At 36.5% G+C, this 18,684-nt stretch overlaps 1 protein-coding gene across 3 annotated transcripts in view; it reads right to left on the reverse strand.

Moving 5' to 3' along the window:
* LOC129757741 (SPARC-related modular calcium-binding protein 2) overlaps positions 1-18,684 on the reverse strand; it is a 133,885-nt gene that overhangs the window by 20,370 nt on the left and 94,831 nt on the right. For all 3 annotated transcript variants that reach the window (XM_055755028.1, XM_055755029.1, XM_055755027.1), the window contains exons 4-6: positions 9,708-9,864; positions 8,137-8,400; positions 7,418-7,668 (exon numbers count right to left, since the gene is read on the reverse strand). In XM_055755028.1, coding sequence (XP_055611003.1) covers positions 7,418-7,668; positions 8,137-8,400; positions 9,708-9,864 — 672 coding nt within the window. The remainder of the gene's footprint in view (positions 1-7,417; positions 7,669-8,136; positions 8,401-9,707; positions 9,865-18,684) is intronic.

Below are 18,684 nucleotides of genomic sequence, written 5' to 3' on the forward strand. Positions count from 1 at the left end.
CCAACGGCGTTTAATTTACGTTTTTTATTATTTATTTTTTTAATAACATAAAATTTCATTGTTATATAACAAAACTAGTTTGTGTCATGTAACCTCTCTATGTATTGCTTAATAATGAAGGAGTATTGTGTTGCAAGTAAAAACAACTTATCATAAACAGGGGTGCCAGGTGTTTAAGATAAAAAAAAATCAGGGCAAATTGGAAAAAAATCTGTGTATTTCTGTACACAAGCAAAAGTCACAAATTTGGGGGTTAATTTGTTTTTTTTTTTTAGTTTAGAAACATACAACAAACACAAGGAATATTCAAATAAGGTAGTGTCGAGAGCCTTATTGGATTTTTTTTGTGACGTCACAAAAACGATTGTATCGAAAATTTATACGAGAATGGCAGAAATATTAAAGAAAATCATGTTTTAGAACGCAAATGAATTTCGATTTCGTTTTGATTGTGTTGTACGGCCTCTAATTGATTATTTTATGAAGTTGGTTTGTATGTCCTTTAAAGATTGCATTATGTACTTTTTCATACTTTATTTTTCAAAACAGTGTCATCTTGAAGCTAAAACGTACAAAAATGAGAAAAATCAGCTTTTAAAAGATCCAGGTGGTAGTTTTCAAGTGTTCAACTGATTGGCATGATTTTTATCCAACCGGTTTAACAATTAAGATCAATAAATGTGTGTTAACTCAGTTTAATAAAATACCAGTAAAAATGTGGTTCGTTAGTAATACATAGTTGTTTTTTTAATAACTTTTTGTAATAAGAAGCTAAAATTGAACAGACTAGGACATTTTCATGGAATATTTTGAACTAATTCCAAAGTTTTGAAAATTTTAGTAGGGAAAATTCAGCATTATCTCGAACTTCAAAAGTCTATTTTATAGAAAAATTATAATAACATGCTTACAAAGTGGAAAATTTCCAGCAGATCCTTCGAGTTATCAACGAAAAATGTAAGTTTCCTTGTAAATCAAAAGATTTTTCGTGATTGTGACGTCGCAGTATATGCACCAATACTGGGGAAGGGCTTCCTTGGCACTACCTTCTTTAAATATTCCTTGCAGCATACAAGTTTTTCTGTTGATTTCACCTAAAAATTAAATTTTAACCAATAATTTTTAATGATTCATACATTCTATTTTGAAAGTCTGTTAAATCTGTGCAAGTTGACGAGTTGTCAACTGTCTGTGTTTTACAGACATATCTTGGCACTTGGCAGCTCAGATCATAAGTTTACTATTTACCGGGCACGTTCCAAGTAATTGCGTACGTAAAAAATACATGAAACCAGAATATAGCCACAATAATTATTGATAATTTTCCAGAATTACACCAACAGGCCAGACTATACTCCAAACATGACATCTTTGGGGTGTTGATAAATTTTCACAACTTGCTGTACCAAATTGGCATTAACAAGCTTTGTGACCGCTGGCATTGTCCTCCCAGTGCAACCGCATCGCATATGTTTGAAAAAAAAACAAATAAAACTTTTTTAAACATATCCCATATAAACACATCCCATCACAAACCAAAGCAGGGTGGAAAAAGTCATCGGCCAAGCGTCTGGCAGTCAGCAAAGATAGCCGACATTAAAAAAAAACTATGAACTGAATAAAAACATTCCAAGAGTTTGTTTTTATTAGGTCGTATGAACCAATACAAACAAACTTGAGTTATTAACTGAAAATGATTAATAAAGTTGTATTCTATGTTTGGTAAACTTGATTTTATTTGATCAATGAATAACTTTACCAAAAGGATTTGAATTTAGGACGTATGATGACTTTCTCACTTTTGAGTGCAATATGTTTTTTGCGTCCTTTTGCTCTGCCGTGCCTTGCCGTGCTGCATAAAGGCGCAAAATATACAGTTCGGCGTTGTGAATTTACGACGTTATTGGTGGAGTGGAAAATTTAAGGGAAAAGGACAGGAAACTCTCTGGAGGAGTGATCTTTAGAGATCCTAGCATGGTGAGACGCTGCAAATTGGTGTCAGGTGAGTACAATTAGTACAACAGTTGTACAGTTACTGTTCCGTGTGTGAATAGTAATATTATTTTTGTCATTATAAATAGAGGCAGCCAAAATAGTTGAAAGCGAGGAATGATTTTTCACACTCCTCGAACGGCCAGCGGCGCCTCAGGTTGTAGCCATAAGTGTCCAGGTGGATTGCCAATGGTCACTCCCAAAAAGCAATAATTCCAAGTTTCCTTGGAATGGTAATTCCCATGGATAGTATGGACAGGATTATTGGCCCAAGCTTTTCTACAATCAGTTTTTGGAATCAAACTTATCGATTGACCATAAGGACGTTCGCGCCAAATTAGAAATACTTTTAGTTATAATAGGGTTGCCATCCGTCCCGCAAAAGCGGAACATGTCCCGCTTTTATAGATAATGACCTGCCGTCCCGCTTTTCTCTCAAAATGTCCCGCCTTTTCATGAAAAAACTTTTGGGGTAGACTCAACCTTCTTCGATTCTTCACTTCAAAATAGTTGGTCCGTGCTTAATGAAAACGTTTCTTATAAAATCTCTCGTCGATCAATTTCTACTCCTGTCATTGTTGTCTAATCTTTTTTACTCATTTATGATTTTTAAAACTAGAAACTTTCTTACTTAAAGAACATGAAATTCACCGATAAGGCTATGAAAATTAATTAGGTAACACTTTTATGCAGTTTCACTGTCTAACACTGGAAAACCTAAATTTAGCTTAAATTTATATTCAATGGTTTAACTCAGAAAATCATTCAAATATAATTTTTTTTTGCGTTTCTTTTTCTCAAAATAAGCAGCGTTTTAAATAACTCGTTTTGTTAAGCATTTAAGGTTGCCGGAATATTTTCCAGACATATCCGGACCGGGTGAATCGGGACAATTTAGTCTTAAAATCGGGCATCTAATTTCAAAATTTTCAACCCGAAATCCGGGCAATATCCGAGCAAATTTGGTCAAAACACGGAATTGATAAATAAAAATCAAAAAGAATACGCTTGAAAATATATTTTTACATCAAAACATAATAGCTTATTTTAAATCTTATTTTAGGCTTCCGAAACACTGTTCATAATTATTGTCATTGAAGTTGAAATCCGAAGTTTTCGCGCTGGTGATCGGCAACCTTGCCAACTAGCGACGTTGTGAAATATCATTACTGGCAACGCTTTTGTAAAGTAATAACCAGCGTGCCTATACAGCTACGGGTGGTTGCATATTGAGCAACAGTAGGCAAGGAGTACCAAAAGTTTCTCATTGGTGGGGGGTGGAGACGGAGCGCTTTTTGACAGCAAATTGTTACCATGCCTATGATTACGATTGCCTGTCACAAGATGGACGATTCCGTGTATTCACGCAGAGTAAACTTGAATTTTGGAACGAATTAAATCTGACTTTGATTCAAAACATTCATTTTTTTGAATCCAGCTCCTGTTTTCTTTGAATCAATGAATTATAGTTTTGATTGAAAAGAATAATTTTTGAAAGAAAGAATACATTTTTTGAATTGAATAACTTTGGACTTTGATTTCAAACAAATTCTTTGATTCAAAAGAAATTTGTTCAACTGCATATTTTCTTAGAAACAAAGTAAATTTTCTTTCAACCGAAGAAAAATGTTTTAAACTGAAAAGAATAATTTTTTGAAACAAAAACTTCAAACTTAGAAGATATTTTGCATTGATTTGCAAGAAGAACAGAAAACCGAAAAATCGAATAAAGTTCGGCCGCTCGTTTTGAAAATCAAGTGTAAGTTAATAAATACTGAATATTTAAATGAATTCAAGATTTTCTAAAATGCTTGTATAGTTAAAGGACCACGGCCGACGGATAGATTTCCAAGTCTCTCGAACATGGAGAAAGCTGCGCAAAGTAACACCTCCCCAAATCCCGCGGTCGTATTTTTTCGGCCCAATCTTCAACGGCAATCACCAGTCGGACCAGCCAGCAGCTGGAGAGGCTTTCGGAATTTTATTGACCGGCCCACGGAGAATGCGAAACTTTGTCAACGATATCAAGGACCCTACTCGGTTATAGTGAACCAGTGTTTTATGTGTTTGTGAATAAAAAAGAATTTAAGAACTAAAATTGTATCTTTTTATTATTCAAACTCCTAATAGGAACTTCGAAACAACAGGGTAAAAATCTTCCAATTGGAATAAATGGAAAATGGTTCAATGAATAAATGCTTTTAAATCTATATCTAAATTACCTTTGAGCAAATATAATAACTTTAAATCAAATGAAACTGGTTTTTGTATCAAAGCATTAATATTTTCAATCTAAGATTTTTCAAAAGAAAAAATCTCTGAAACAGAGGAAAATGCATTTGAACCAAAGGATTTTTTATTTATACCAAAACCAAAGGAAAAAATCCTTTGTTTTTGCAGCACTTTCCTTTGAAATAAAAAATCTTTGGTATAAGAACACACCCGAAGTTGTACACGTCCTGATAATAACTTGTCGCCAGTGAGTGTCGCCAGTAAATGTCGCCAGCGCTCATTGACGATAACTCCGGTTTGGGGATTCAGCGACAATATTTAGGTTAAACGGCTCAAAAAATCATTTCTTTACGTCAAAATAAAAAATATATAATAGCTCAATTTTTTTATGTTCAATTTTGAAAATAAAGTAAAAAATCTGCATCAAATCCAAGCTTTTTTTCTACGAAATCCGGGCAGCCGGCCGGAGCGAATTTTTTTCTAAATTTTGTGTCAAATATCCGGGTAAGTTTGGGCAAGCTCGGCAGCCTTGTAAGCTTATCTTTGCATCACCATAAAAATTGGGTTCAGTTGAGCGTTCTTTAAACACGTTTTAGCGATGTAAATATTTTTCTATTGAAGATAACGTTCTCTAAGGTGTTTCCAAATGATGATGGCTATATATTTTTCTCCGGAATCCCTCCGGAGTCCCTTGAATATAAAGCTTGAGAAAAACGAATTCCGGATAAAATAAAACAGGACTACCTAGCGAAAAAAAAAACAATTTTAAATCGATCAATGAAAAATGGACGAGTTAAATTAAATAACTTTGGTAGATGATCAAAAACGACTGTTAAAAAATATATAAAACTTTCTTCAAATTGGGTATTTAAATTGCTTTGAACTACAACATTTTGGACTGAAGCGTTCGCAGTTTACAAAGATGGAAGTTTTCTTGAGAATTATTTTTTTTTAACAAATTTCCTTTATCCATATTTTATTACTTTCTAAAGCTTAGTTCTTTTAGAAATGGGACACTTTCATTTGCTAATAGCTCGTTAACTAGTTATTGGATATTAAAAATTTGAACAGCATTTTGTTGCCTGTAAAAAGTACTATTCGACCTATTTTTTTCAAAATTTAAAATTTACGCGTTTTTGAGATATGTACGATGCTTGAGAAAAAGAAAAAAAAATTTTTGCACAGATTCCTTTAAAATTCGTCATTATCAAATTGATAGCTGAAAAAACCGTTGATTATTCAAAGAATTACTGAGTTTATGTGGTGGATAAGTATGCAAACACTGTCAATAATGTCCACAAAGTTCAAATCAAGCATTGGAGTGAAGCAGATGATCGGCAACAACGGTTAAGGATCATCAAGGAATGCAAGTCTCATACCAGCATTTTTAATTTTCAATAAACGAAAAGCTAAGGGTAGATCGCTGAAATGTCCAAAACAATTTTCTCCGATAAGCTGAAAGTGTTGCCTAGTGATGACTCATTGAAATCCAACCTCAAACAGCCATTTTTTGATAGTTCCAAAGCTCTTAAGCTGTAAAACCGGTACCGAAAAAAAAAACGTTCAAAAATGTGATAAAAAATAACCAAATTTGTTCATTTCGAAACAACTGTATCCACTAAAATGCTTCCAGTTTCCAGTTTCCAGAGAAGTATTGGACCAAAAAGTATCAGAAATTGAAGAAGGAAGGTGAAGCCACCTAAAAAATAGATTTTACAAAGTATAAGTTGGAGAAACTGATCAATACCATGACAGAAAAAAGTGTGCGCCGGCCAATGGGAGACACCAAGAATAAAGTAGAAATTTCTTTTACAAAAAACGGTAAATATTTTTTTTCAAATTTTTTCATGAAATATCATAACATTGCCTACTTTTCCTTCATAGAAAGTATTTCGTTCAAACGAATGGTTTTTGAGATACAGGCATTTGTAACTGTCCCATTTCTAAAAGAACTAAGCTTTATGTACTATTTTAGCTGAAGGAACATATACATATGTACGGAAATGGTCGTAAAAATTTGATTTTGACAAGTTTCCAAAATGTCCCGCTTTTTTTGGCGATGTCCCGCTTTTTATTCGTGAAATGTCCCGCTTTTTTTCTGAATCTATCTGGTAAACCTAAGTTATTAGTCCATCTTCATTCATAGAAACCTAATTTACGCCAATTCCGAATACATTAGCATGTTCTGCGTCCAATTTTACGTTGCCTTGCAAATTTTTAGACAAATTAGACCAGCATCCATAAAATGAGAATTGAAAAGTGGTTCAGAACTTCAACATCGATTTCCTGAAAATCTCCTGAGCCGATGTCCGCGAGTTCGAGCCCAAGAGTAAACAGCGAACACAGTTGTACCGGATAAGTTTTTCAGTAACGATCCGCCAACTGCAACGTTGATAAAGTCGCGAATGCCATAAAGAAGGTAAAACGACTAGAATCGAAACAAAAAAAAAAAAAAAAAGATTTCCTCAAAACATGTCGAGTGGCTCGTACGACTTAATCAAAACTAACTCTAGATTTCCTTGTTTTCAACTTTCAACCACACCGGCCAAGCTGCCCGGCTGTGAGCAAGAATAAATTGAAATAAATCGAGCGAGCGCTGAGACTATCACAATCCACACTCGTTCTCCATCTGGTCCAGGTAGAACACATAGCAAAATAGTGCAACTGGTCAGACGATTTCACACAGTTGAGTTCGATGCTCACTCTCCGCCGTAATCTTTTTTTTTCACTTTTCAATTCTAGGGGGAATTCTCCAGTACGATGAAAAACCCCAAAAAATTCTTGCTTCGCTTGAATGTTTGTATGTAGTGGTAATGGGTCATTGTGCTCGAGAGCTCGATTTTTTGTGCCAGTAGTTTCAAGACAATCACGTTCGTTGAGGCGCAACGTTTCAGCACATTTTTTTATATAGAGTTCGTTGCAATCAGCATTGAAATTTCCCCACTTTTTCTTTGGGTGTATTTAATATCCACCCAATTCGAATAAATATTTTTTAAGGAACTGAATCCACTTGCTAACAAATCACATATTTAAAACTCAATCCAAACGTATGCATATCTGATTTGATGGCATAGATAAATAAATCTATGACAAAGCCGCTCGAAATCGCTACCATGCCGAGATGCCGCCTAATTTATGAATTGGTCTTCAAAAGCTCTCATAAGAGAAATCCCTCCCTGTTAGAGAAGCCTACCTTCTTAATAAGCCGCTTCAGCTCCCGGTATTCGTTTTTGTCCAGCACCCCGTTCCGGTTTCCGTCGATCGAGGCGAACTTCCACTCTAGGACCGTTTTTTCGCTCGGCACTCCACCCGAATTGGCCATCAAGCCCATGGTGTTGAAGCCTCCGATGGCCCCTTTCACGTTCTGCTGAACCCGAATGTGCTCGTTCTCGAACAGCTTCAGCAGGTTCCGATTGAACACGGCCCGATCCATTCGGGAACAACCTGTAGGGAGTTATAGTTAATGGCAGAGATTAGAAAAGCGATTACCGATCATCGTTCCAGCAGCAGCGTAAAGGAACCGGTCCATCAATTTTGCGCTTGATGGACACTTAACATGGAAATGTGTTAAATGACTATTCGGAGACATAGCGCGCATTATAGATTCACCGAAATTGACGCCGACGAATCGTTTTGTGGTTTGTATAGCGCAAAAAAATCCGATTCCATGCAGATTGTTTACTTTGAGATAAAACCTGACCGACACACAGGCCGCAAAGACAACAAACAAAAACGCACGAACTTTCTCATAAATTATCGGATTGGTAAATATTTTGAAACGTGCTGCTGCTCCTTATGGAAATCGAATCGAACGAAGTGGAATTCCAGTATCTTAATTCCAATCCGATAGCCTGCTGCAGAGGCCAGGTGATGTGCAGGTCAATAAAAAGAAGGAAAAAATCTCCAACTTACTGCGTTTATTGTTCCTAACCGGATTACGGGGTGAAGATCGGCGTTGATTAGATTTTCCCTTCTTGACGCAAACCGGTTTTCCGTGCTGGACCGTGGTATTCGGAAGTGGCTTGCCCTGGCCATTGACGCACCAGCAGCCGACGCCTTCGAGACACTGGACCGGTGCGTAGGTTCCATCTTCGCGGCACCGCGGAACGAATTTTACCCCATTCCGGGAGGTAGCCCGGTGCTGCAGTGCGTACGTCCGGGATGCTAAACAGATGTCTGGAAAAGAGAATCGAATGTAAAGAAACCCTATGAAAGGCAGAACGGATAACGTTGATAGTCATTAAATTGTTTTGATTGACTTCGGATTTTCTGTTGGACTCATTTTGATTCTAGATACTCGACGTTTCGGTCAGCTATAGTCATCTTTCTCAAGAGAATTATAGTTGTCATATGTAACGTTTTAATTAAGAAATTTGTGATTATGTAATTTTGAGCGTGTAGCGATTGGATTAGTTAGAACAAAACTTGAGTGTTTAGAATTAAGCGTGTCAAACGTCAGACACACACGTGGAGAAACGTAAACAAAAACGACAAACATATAAAAACACCAGAAAAGGACACGGATGCCCGGATTTCGTGAAAAAGGTTGTACAACAAGAAACTACATCGAATTGGCACTTCTATAAGGTGAGACAAAACAAAAAGCACTTAAAAGGAACGGTTTTACAGGACCTTGCACAATTCACAGCCAGATCAAGAAATCTCTCGGGGAGGAAGAGGAAGTGCGCCGGTGCCAGTGTACACAGTGATAACGAGTCCGAAGACAACTGCAGTTCGACAACTGTATGAAAACAAATTTGGACAAAAAACAACGGCCTTTGGGGGGTGAGTACTAAGTTTGTTGTGCAGTATAGGAACGAATCGTAAAAGCCACGATTCCTCGTTGTTGGAGAGCAGAGTGTCGTTTGGGATCTGGAGACGCCCTTTTGCGAGCCGATCAGCCGTCGCATGGGCAAGCCGGAACAGATCCAGGCGGAAGCAGACATCGGATGCTCCGGGCAATAATCATGTGCCCGTTGAGAAGTGCAGCCAGGCAGGGCTGCCAGAATTTCTGTGATACTACCGATAAACTGAGCTGCGATATTACTGTTGTTTATGTTGGCTGCCAGATGTTTGTCTTTAAAGTAGGATACGGGCCCGTGAGTAGAAATTATGTTAAGCTAGCGTAGGTATTTAATGTGTCGTAAGAGTAAAAATGTAAAATTGCTACAAGATTGGGGTTTTGCGTGTTTGTGTTTTGGGTAAAAGTTAGCCTTGCAGCACACACTGAAAGTCAGTGGTGCTCAACTTATTTCACATTTTTTACATTTTTGTCGTTATGTTCAATTTTGTCATTTTTGTAATTTATGTCATTTGGTCATTTTTGTGATTTTTATGGTTTTTTGCGATTTTTGTCATTTTTGTGATTTTAGTTTTTTTTCGGGAATTTTGCCATTTTTGTGTAGTTCGTGCTATTTTTGTGTAACTTTTGCGTCATTTTTGTTCGCAAATATTCGGAAATTAAATTAAAATCCAGCTCTTACCTTTGCATGTTCCCCGATGCTTGAGGCTAACCTGATGACCGCTGCACTGCGCTCGTATCAAATGGCACCGGGTCGGATAGGTCTGGTTGTCTGTGCCACAAACGGGCCGTCCTTTACTTTCGTCACATTCTCCACCCTTGGCCGTACACTCGGAAATCTGCAAACATTTTAAAGAAGAAACAAGGGGGGAAAACATCAGTTAACAAGATGCTAAATCGATAAAAGGCTGATGTGAATCAAGCGCCTGCTGAATGAAAGCAGCTCATAAAAAGCGAATTAACAATAAACTTGTTGTATTTCTACTCAATTCGCAACAATTTAACGAGGTGCTCTTCCACACACTGGAATGCCCCTCTCTTCTAATGACGATTAAACCACCCCCGCACGACGAACCATAGCCTTAAGCAGGCGATCGTCATTCCTACGATCAACGACGACGACTGTTTGTTAAAGGATTGCTGCTGCACATGCTGTATAAAAATAAAACATCTCTCTATTAGCGGAGAAAAACGCATTCATGATTATTATTGTTATTATTTCTATTAGCTTGTTGCCTTGATCGACAACGATCCGTCAGTCCGTCACTGACTGACTTGACTGGCCGTCATCGTCGTCGTCGTCGTTAGTCTGTCAAACGACCCGTCCAGTTTAACCCCATCCAACCATCCACCCACCAAACCTCGCGACAACCGCAGCTGGACATTTTGCGAGGGAAACATTCCGACGGGATTCCGCAGAAGGACGGTGCTGCATATGAGTGAGAAAAAAAAACTTATAAAAAACGGCCATCTGATACCGTCAGGATCCCTTTAAATGACCAAAAACTTATTTTATTTTCTGTCAGAAAACCAGCAATTTGAAGTCTATTAAGATACAGTTGGGCAAGACCGTGCGAAAGGTGGAGACGTGGGGGTTAAATTTGTTATGTATTTTTTTATTTTTTCCACAAGCCATAAAAAATTAACTTAAACCTAAACTGATTAATCAACAACCAAGAAATATTCAAAGCTATAATTTGGAATTAGTGTGACGGTATTTGAAATTATTTTCTTTAGCAAGCTTTACTTTTAAAACAATATTTCAGATTTGTGATCGTAGTGTTCATATTCTGGATTCAGAATATTAAAAACGATGTTAAAAAAATAATTTCAACCCTTATGATTACAATTGCGACTGCAAGTTCACCATTTCAAATTTTAATGTGAGAATCCAAAAATTAATGAGTTGAAGTAGGCGATGGTTTGTTGGTATCGCACGTGTTTCTTTTCGCTCCGTCGCGGTAAAAACTAATTTTTGAAGTTCAAGTAGTTTCTTATTATAAAATTGAGTGTTTTTTTTTCTTGAATTAGTGGATAATGCATAGTGATCCATAATTGCATGTATCATTGTTTGTGTCCGACATGATTCTCGATTGATTTCGTCCACCTCCAGCCGGTTGAATAATTCGCTACAAGAGGAAACACACTTGCTATTCACTTTAACAATTTGTGAGTTCGTTTCATTATCCTTCTCATTTATTTATTCTGAACTAATGTTGCAATCCGGGAGTTTCTACCTGAGAACAAAATTTGAAACTTCTGGAATATTCTCGGGTTTCATTTATAAAGTTGTGTTGGAATTACCATTATGATTTGAAAACAAGTGGCTAGAAGAAAAGTGAGATGTGCATAAGAATTACGTTAGAAATCGTCGTACAAATATGGGGATTCTTCCAATAATATTGTGCCTTGGAATCCGACAGTTTTTTATGCTCGTTTTATTTATCATGTCCTAGGTTTGAAATTTCCGATATTTACCAAATTATTCTATGCTAGAATTCAATTGGCGGTGATTTATTGAATGATATAAATTTATTCGTTATAATTCATATCTATGACGACACAATAGAATTTTGCATATACAGTATGCAAAAAAAAAGTTCATCCATCCTCCTCACAAATTTACAACTGTAATGTTTTTCTGGTGAAAATCAAGTTGATTTCATGAATGTTCCTCCACAATTTATCATTTTATGTGTATTCATCATATTGCCATTGAAAATACGGCGTTTATATCTTTTCTCGGGGTTTTATGTGATAAATTATGAAAAAGGGTAAAAAAAACGCAAAAAAGTTTATCCACCCTCAAATGGATACTACGATTTAAGTGTGTTTTACAAAGTTTTAGTGTGTAGCCCGCAGCTTTCTTGAATGTAAACATTGTGTCTATTTAGCTGTCATTTAGCGCTCTTGGAGTTTTCGTTTCGTGTTTCGTGTTCAAAACAGAGATGTTAAAATCGCGAGTCTACATACTCGCACTTTGCCCTTCTTTGCAGAACGATTTTATTTCGTTAAACTCAATCTGCAATGATGCTATCTAAAGTTCACCTCGGAAAGCATCAGGAAGTAAGCTTCGGGTAAACTCGGCAGGAGTAAACAGCAATCGGGGGGGAAACATCAGCGAAGCAAACGAACAGTTCTGCGAATTAAAGAAAAAATCGTTTTCGTTCGGCAGCCGAACACATCAATCGGACAACGCATGGGGGCGTGGCTAAAAGTGATGGATACAAGGGAACGGGAAACGAGCGAGAGAAGGGTGCGAGGAATGTTAACTCGGTCCGTCGGGCAACGATCGCTCGTGAGCATTCGTGTACGGCAAGCTTCGTTCTGTTGTTTCATTGGTGTGATTTTATTCCTGCGAGGAGGGGAAAACATCAACTCGGAACTGTTCTCTTCGTTTTGTGTGCAATCACGTCATGATTGGAACGAAGATAAAATCAATCTGCACACAACGAGTTAAACTCGGAAAAAATCAGCCGAATGATTCTTTCCGAGGCGAGTTTAAACACTTCAAAATTGGAAGAAATTGATTGCAAAATGCCCAAAAACGCATAAATTCCGATCAGCATCCGAAATTTGATTGTTGAACGTCACAAAACTGGCAAAAGTTTGTCAAGCTTAATAAAGATACGGTTGCTAGGATTGTTCAGGTGTACAAGAAGCGTGTTTCTATCTCACCAGCTAAGCGATCGGGGCCGAATTGACAGAGCTACACAGTAAACGAAAACTACCGAGTTCGGTAATTTATTTTACAGAACTAGTTCTGTAATTCGAAAATATTCGGTAATTAGTCGATCTGACGTCTTGTTTTTACCAAGTTCGGTAGATCGATTCTTTATTTAGCGAAGTTCGTTTATTTTTATGTAAACAAATCGCTTTGCGGTTAAATTTCGGTAAAAAAATACCGAAAACTGTAAATCAGTATCGCTGTCACAAACAAACGTCAAATTTTGAGCGCTCATTTCTGGCAGCTGTGAGCGCAACCATCTCTGTCTGACAACCGCGATTAGTGGCGCCCCGCTTGCGCTGTAAAAAAGCAAAGTTTCCAATTCATCCGGCGCGGATTAAACAAATGTTTCGGTCATCGATTTGTGATATTCTCCTGGGATACTCCACACCGCTGGTGTGCCACCAAATTGCTTCTGCTGGAAAGGTACGGAACCTCTAGCGCGCTTGGTATTTGATTGTCTGGCTGGTTGAAAGATTTCCTGTGGTGGTTGGGATTTTTAGAGCTGGTGTTGAACTTGCAGGTAAGTATCAAATGATTTGATATCAACATTACCAAAATCAGAACCAACCCGGAGCACTTACAGCAACAGCAATCTTCAGCTGTTGCAAAATTACACAACTGAATGCCCCTAGCACCACTCAAAGCAATTTTTCCTTGACCCAATAGCATTTCTCCTTCTTCCAGGCTTCCAGGCAGGGCAGATCGGCAACACACCGTCCAAGGGACGGTACCAACAAACTCCATCATTCGAAGGATCACCGCAACAAGCCTCAACCTTTGGTATTTTTTTCTGTCCATATTTCCAAAATGATTTGGATATGATTGAGCTGCAAGATGTCTGTCTTATCCGTCCCCCGAAACGATTGTGTTACAAGTAGGTAAGTAAAACAGAGTGAAAAACAAACTATTAATTTGTTGCAGATGTATCCACCGCTATAATACTAGAATGCTACTTAGGCAATTTCCGGTTCTGCATGCTGCCAATATGAAATATACACGATACCCGACGATGCCTATCAACAATCACCAGCATTGTCCGTTCCTGGGAAAATTATGTGGTGTGGCAGGAGAACCACCCGCCCGGTATGGTTTAAAAATGGAACACCAAGGTAAGTGGAGACGACCTTTTTATAATTCAACTTTGAAATACCTATCTGAACAGCTTTATCGAAAGTAAACTTATATATCATTTTCTGTTATTTCTCTAGTATGTACTTCGAGATGTGGTCTGCAGATGACCTTCGGCGGAGGAAAGGATAGCAGCGGCTATGAATCTGGCAACAAAATCGTTGAGTGCTTAATGCAAACTACTATCACCCCCAGCAGCCGATGCAATTCTGTTCAAATGAATGCCAGGAATCTTTCGTATTCAGATTCAGGATTAGATCCGGATTTCAGGTTTCAGATGCAGTTTCAAATATAAGATTTAGGTTTAGGGTTCAGATTTAAGTTTCAGATCTAGATTCCGATTCAGATTTCAGTTTCCAATTCAGATTCAGATTTAAGATTCACATTTTGATTCGGATTTCAGATTCAAATAAAGGTTGAGATTCCAGTTTCAGATTCAGTTCTTTGATTCAATTTCAAATTTTAAATTCACATTTAAATTAGGATTTCTGATCTGGTGATTTTTAAGTTTCAGATTCATGTTTAGATTTCGAATCAGATTTCAGAATCAGTTTAAGATTTAGGTTTCAGAATTCAGTTTCCAATTCAGATTTAAGATTCAGAGTAGCTAAAATATACCTACATAGATATCATAATGATAAAAAGAATAGCAGAAACGTGTATAAAGAAGTACTCTGATCTCTCTTCAATTGTGTATGAAGAAGATAATTATTCATAATAATAATCATGAAACTAGTTACATATTTAACATTAACTCACAGTATTATTCTTTTAGGCCGTTATTTCCAACACTTGATATTCACTAGCCATATCCATTTTAACTAATCATGATGGCATCACTCGACTAAATGCTGAACATAAAAAAAAACGAAAAAATTGTTTGCGCTCGGCGTTTGCCAAGCGATTAATCAAGACAAGGCGCTGCAGGACAAATACTTAAATTTGGCTGGGCTCATATGTGCCCATCAGAATTGAACTTATTCACTTGAAGCGCTTTCGGCTGCTTTCTGCAAAAGCCGGCTACATTTATTGTAAACTGTAGTATTGTCGTTACTTTTTAACCATAATGTATGTAATTATTTCTATAAACCGGAAATATTCATCGAAAACTGTCATATTTTGGATTATGTTAAAATTTAAGCCTTATCGTTGGAAGTTACGTTTTTTTTTAATAAAATTTCAAGATTGTGAGTATAATAGACGGATACAAAATTATAAGAAATCATAAGATCTTGAAGATGAACGAGTAGAATTTTATTCAGATGCATTTTCATCACATGTCATCAACAAAAATCACATTTTGTCAGCTGGTTGTGGAGTCAACTTTGTTTGACAGGCACCTCTTCAAAATAGTTGATCGGTGCTATAAATAAAGTTCTTCTCTCTCATTTTCTTTCTCATTTCATTTCTTGTAACTTTCTATTCGTCTATAAATAACACAATCTTGAAATGCTAACTTTCACCGATAAAGCCAAAAAATTTATTAACATTACCAAAATTTTTACAGTTTCATAGCATTTTGGTTTAATAACTTCGGAAATTTCTGTAAAAACTACCGTGTTTTCGGTAAAAATTATGAATTGAATTGGTCGTCTTAAAAAAAGGTAAGTGTTTATTCATAATCATTACCATGAGTTTAGTTGTTCCACCTTTATTCACAATAAACTTCTTTTTTAGGCCTTTACCGAAAACTGTAAAATTTTAGGTAATTATTGCCGAAAATAGTAAAACGTTCAGTAATTTCAGCTTATTATGCACAGCGCATAACGCGACATGATCAGAGTCTCCAGATGACACTAGAAGCGAATGTTTTTGATTCTGATGGGCACAGATGACTGAATTATTTTTTCTTATAATCAATTTTTAGAAACCTTTAAAACTATTATAATAATTATCATTAAGTCCATCTGTGCTCATCAAAATTATTTTGCTTTTAGTGTTTTCTGGAAACTCCGATCATCTCGCGTAATGCGCTGTGCATCATAAGCTGGAATTACAGAACGGTTTTCGGCAATAATCACCGAAAAAAAAAATCAGTTTTCGGTATAAATAGACGACATTTCGGGGAAAACTACCGGTTTTGTTTTGAAAATATAACAGGTTTTTCGGTAAACATTACAGATTTTTCAGTAGAAATTACCGATTTCTCGGTAATTATTACAGGTATTTCGTTAAACTTAACCAAATTTTCGGTAAATATTACTGAAAATTTTAACCTTATTACAGATATTTCGGTAAAATCTACCGGTTGTTCGGTAAATATTACCGACCTTTTACAAATTTTCGGTAAAAAAATCACCGTATTTCGGTAACACTTACAGATATCCATATAGCAATTACAGGTATTTCGGTAATAATTACAGACATTTCGGTTCAACAATACCGGTGATTCGATAATCGAACGAGCTATCACGTTGACAACTGTCAATAATTTGAGCCGAGTTTCGATAATTTTTTACCGAAAAAGTTCTGTAATATTTGACAGCTGTCACTTCTCTGCCATGGAAAAAATTACCGAACGGTTTAACGATCTCCACATGTTAGGATTTCGGTAAAAAAATTACCGAACTCGGTAATTTTCGTTTACTGTGTATTGTGAAGAAGGCAGAGCTGGACCGGGGACTATCAGCTCCGAAAATTGCGAAACAGATTGAAAGCGAATTTTCCATTCAACTGACATCACAATCCGTGCGAAATCGTCTTCATAAGAAAGGTCTTAAGGGCAAAGTAGCGCTTAAGAAGCCATGGTTGTCCGCAAAAAATATAAAAAAAAACAGATTGAAGTGGGCCCTGGACCACATTTCATGGACCAGTGATGACTGGAATAAGGTGATTTGGTCAGAGAAGTCGAAAGTAATGTTTTTTGGGTCTGATGGTATCACAAGAAAATGGCGGCGAACCGGTGAAAGTTTGAAAAAGGAGTGTTTGCCGCCTACAGTCAAGTATGGCGTTGGTGCGTTACTTAAAATACATTGATTTTTCAGCCAACTGAGCATAATTTTGATTTTAATTTGCAGGTAGAGTCATGGTGTAGGGATCTATGGCTACATCCGGCGTTGGAGAACTTGAATTCATTGATGGAATCATGATCAAGGAGGTTTATTTGGATATTTTGAAGCGGAAACTACCAGCGTCTGCACAAAAGCTAAAAAAGAAATACGTTCCAACAAGATGGAGATCCGAAACACACCTCAAAGCTGGTTTCGCAATGGTTCAAAGGAAAGCGTATCAAGGTTATGTAGTGACCAGCACAGTCTCCCGACCTTAATCCGATCGAGCATCTCTGGTCAATTTTGAAAATTAAGGTTCAGGAGCAAAAACCAACAAGCACCCAGCAATTGCGGCAGGTAATCTCAACTGAATGGGACAAAATCACCCCGGAAACAACTGCTAAGCTTGTTGAATCGATGCCACGACGTTGTCAAGCATTTATTGAAGCCAAAGGAGGTCACACGAAGTAATAAAGCTATGTGAGCCAGAGGGGTGGATAAACTTTTTTTGCGTTATTTTTTATCTTTTTTTTAACATCATATCTCAAATGCAACAGAATATGTTTTTTATTTGGAACTTGAATGTATTGACTTTGTTTTAACATAAACAATAATAAACTGAACACTGAATCCCAGTTCATTTTTTAAATAAAATAATCTCTATTTAGGAGGAGAAGGCCATGATAAGTTGCCAACGGACGCGTTTGATTTTCACTCCTTCGGAAAAAAAATTATTTTTTAATATTTTTGTCTTTAAATTGATTCAAAACTTTAAAAAAATTTGAAATATCGTACAAATGTGTCAATCGTTCAAAGTGATTGAATACACGAATGCCACAAGGATGGTTAAGTGTCATTGATAAAACCTTAAAAAAAAATTCTAAGTGATCGTCAAGAATGTGACAGTCTCTCTCGGCGAAGTAAAGACTTTGAGCATCGTTTTCCTTAGGCGGAAATCCCTCAAGAGCTGACTGGAAAGTCGAATCGATCAACGACTATCAGGGGGAGATTATTTGGTGAGATCGTTCCATAATAATTATTATACTTAAATTTAAAAGAAAGAATGTTGTATGGAAATTTCTCATGACAATCTCCAAATTTTCAATACATTTGAGTATCTCAGATTTTCATGAAGAGCTGAAAAAATGTTGAACGTTCCGGCATTATCTGGCTAAGCAATTTTTTTCTTCCAAAACGTAGTCTCTTCAATCACTTGATTTTTAATGGTTTTCATGTTTTTGTGTTTTTAAAGTATATTTTCTATTTCTGGTGATTTTAAATTAGGTTAGGGTACGCGAGTTTTGGATTAAAATCTTTGTCCGAAAAAAAAGGCAAGTTTAGTTAAAAGAAAATGATTATAATTTTTGGAATATTTCCGTTTTTAAACATTCCAAATAAAAATCCTGAAATTTTGCTGAAAACTTTTAAAACAGAAAAATAAAATTTGACATTTTAGAAATTTTTCAGAAAAATTAGAAGGCGAGAAAAACGTATTACGAATTTCAAAACGCTTGTAGACTAAAAAGCTTTCGTTTTGGCCAAAACTAAGGACAGAATTTTTGCGGATTTTTAAAATAAGCTTAAACTACCCGAGTTTTGGATTGGAAATATTGTAAGAAAAACGCAAAAATTTGTTCGGAGAATGACATTATTTTTATTTTTTTTTCGAATATTTCCCACGCGGATATGGACCGGCATAAGGTTCTAAACTGGCCTGGCACTAATAACTGACCATACTGACTGGACACTCGATTTCGTTTTCTGGATAATTTTTCCAACAGTACGCAATGTCGATTCCAGAGTGCGCATCG

Source organism: Uranotaenia lowii, chromosome 3 (genome assembly GCF_029784155.1).
Source record: "Uranotaenia lowii strain MFRU-FL chromosome 3, ASM2978415v1, whole genome shotgun sequence".
In the NCBI taxonomy this organism is placed as follows: Eukaryota; Metazoa; Arthropoda; class Insecta; order Diptera; family Culicidae; genus Uranotaenia; species Uranotaenia lowii.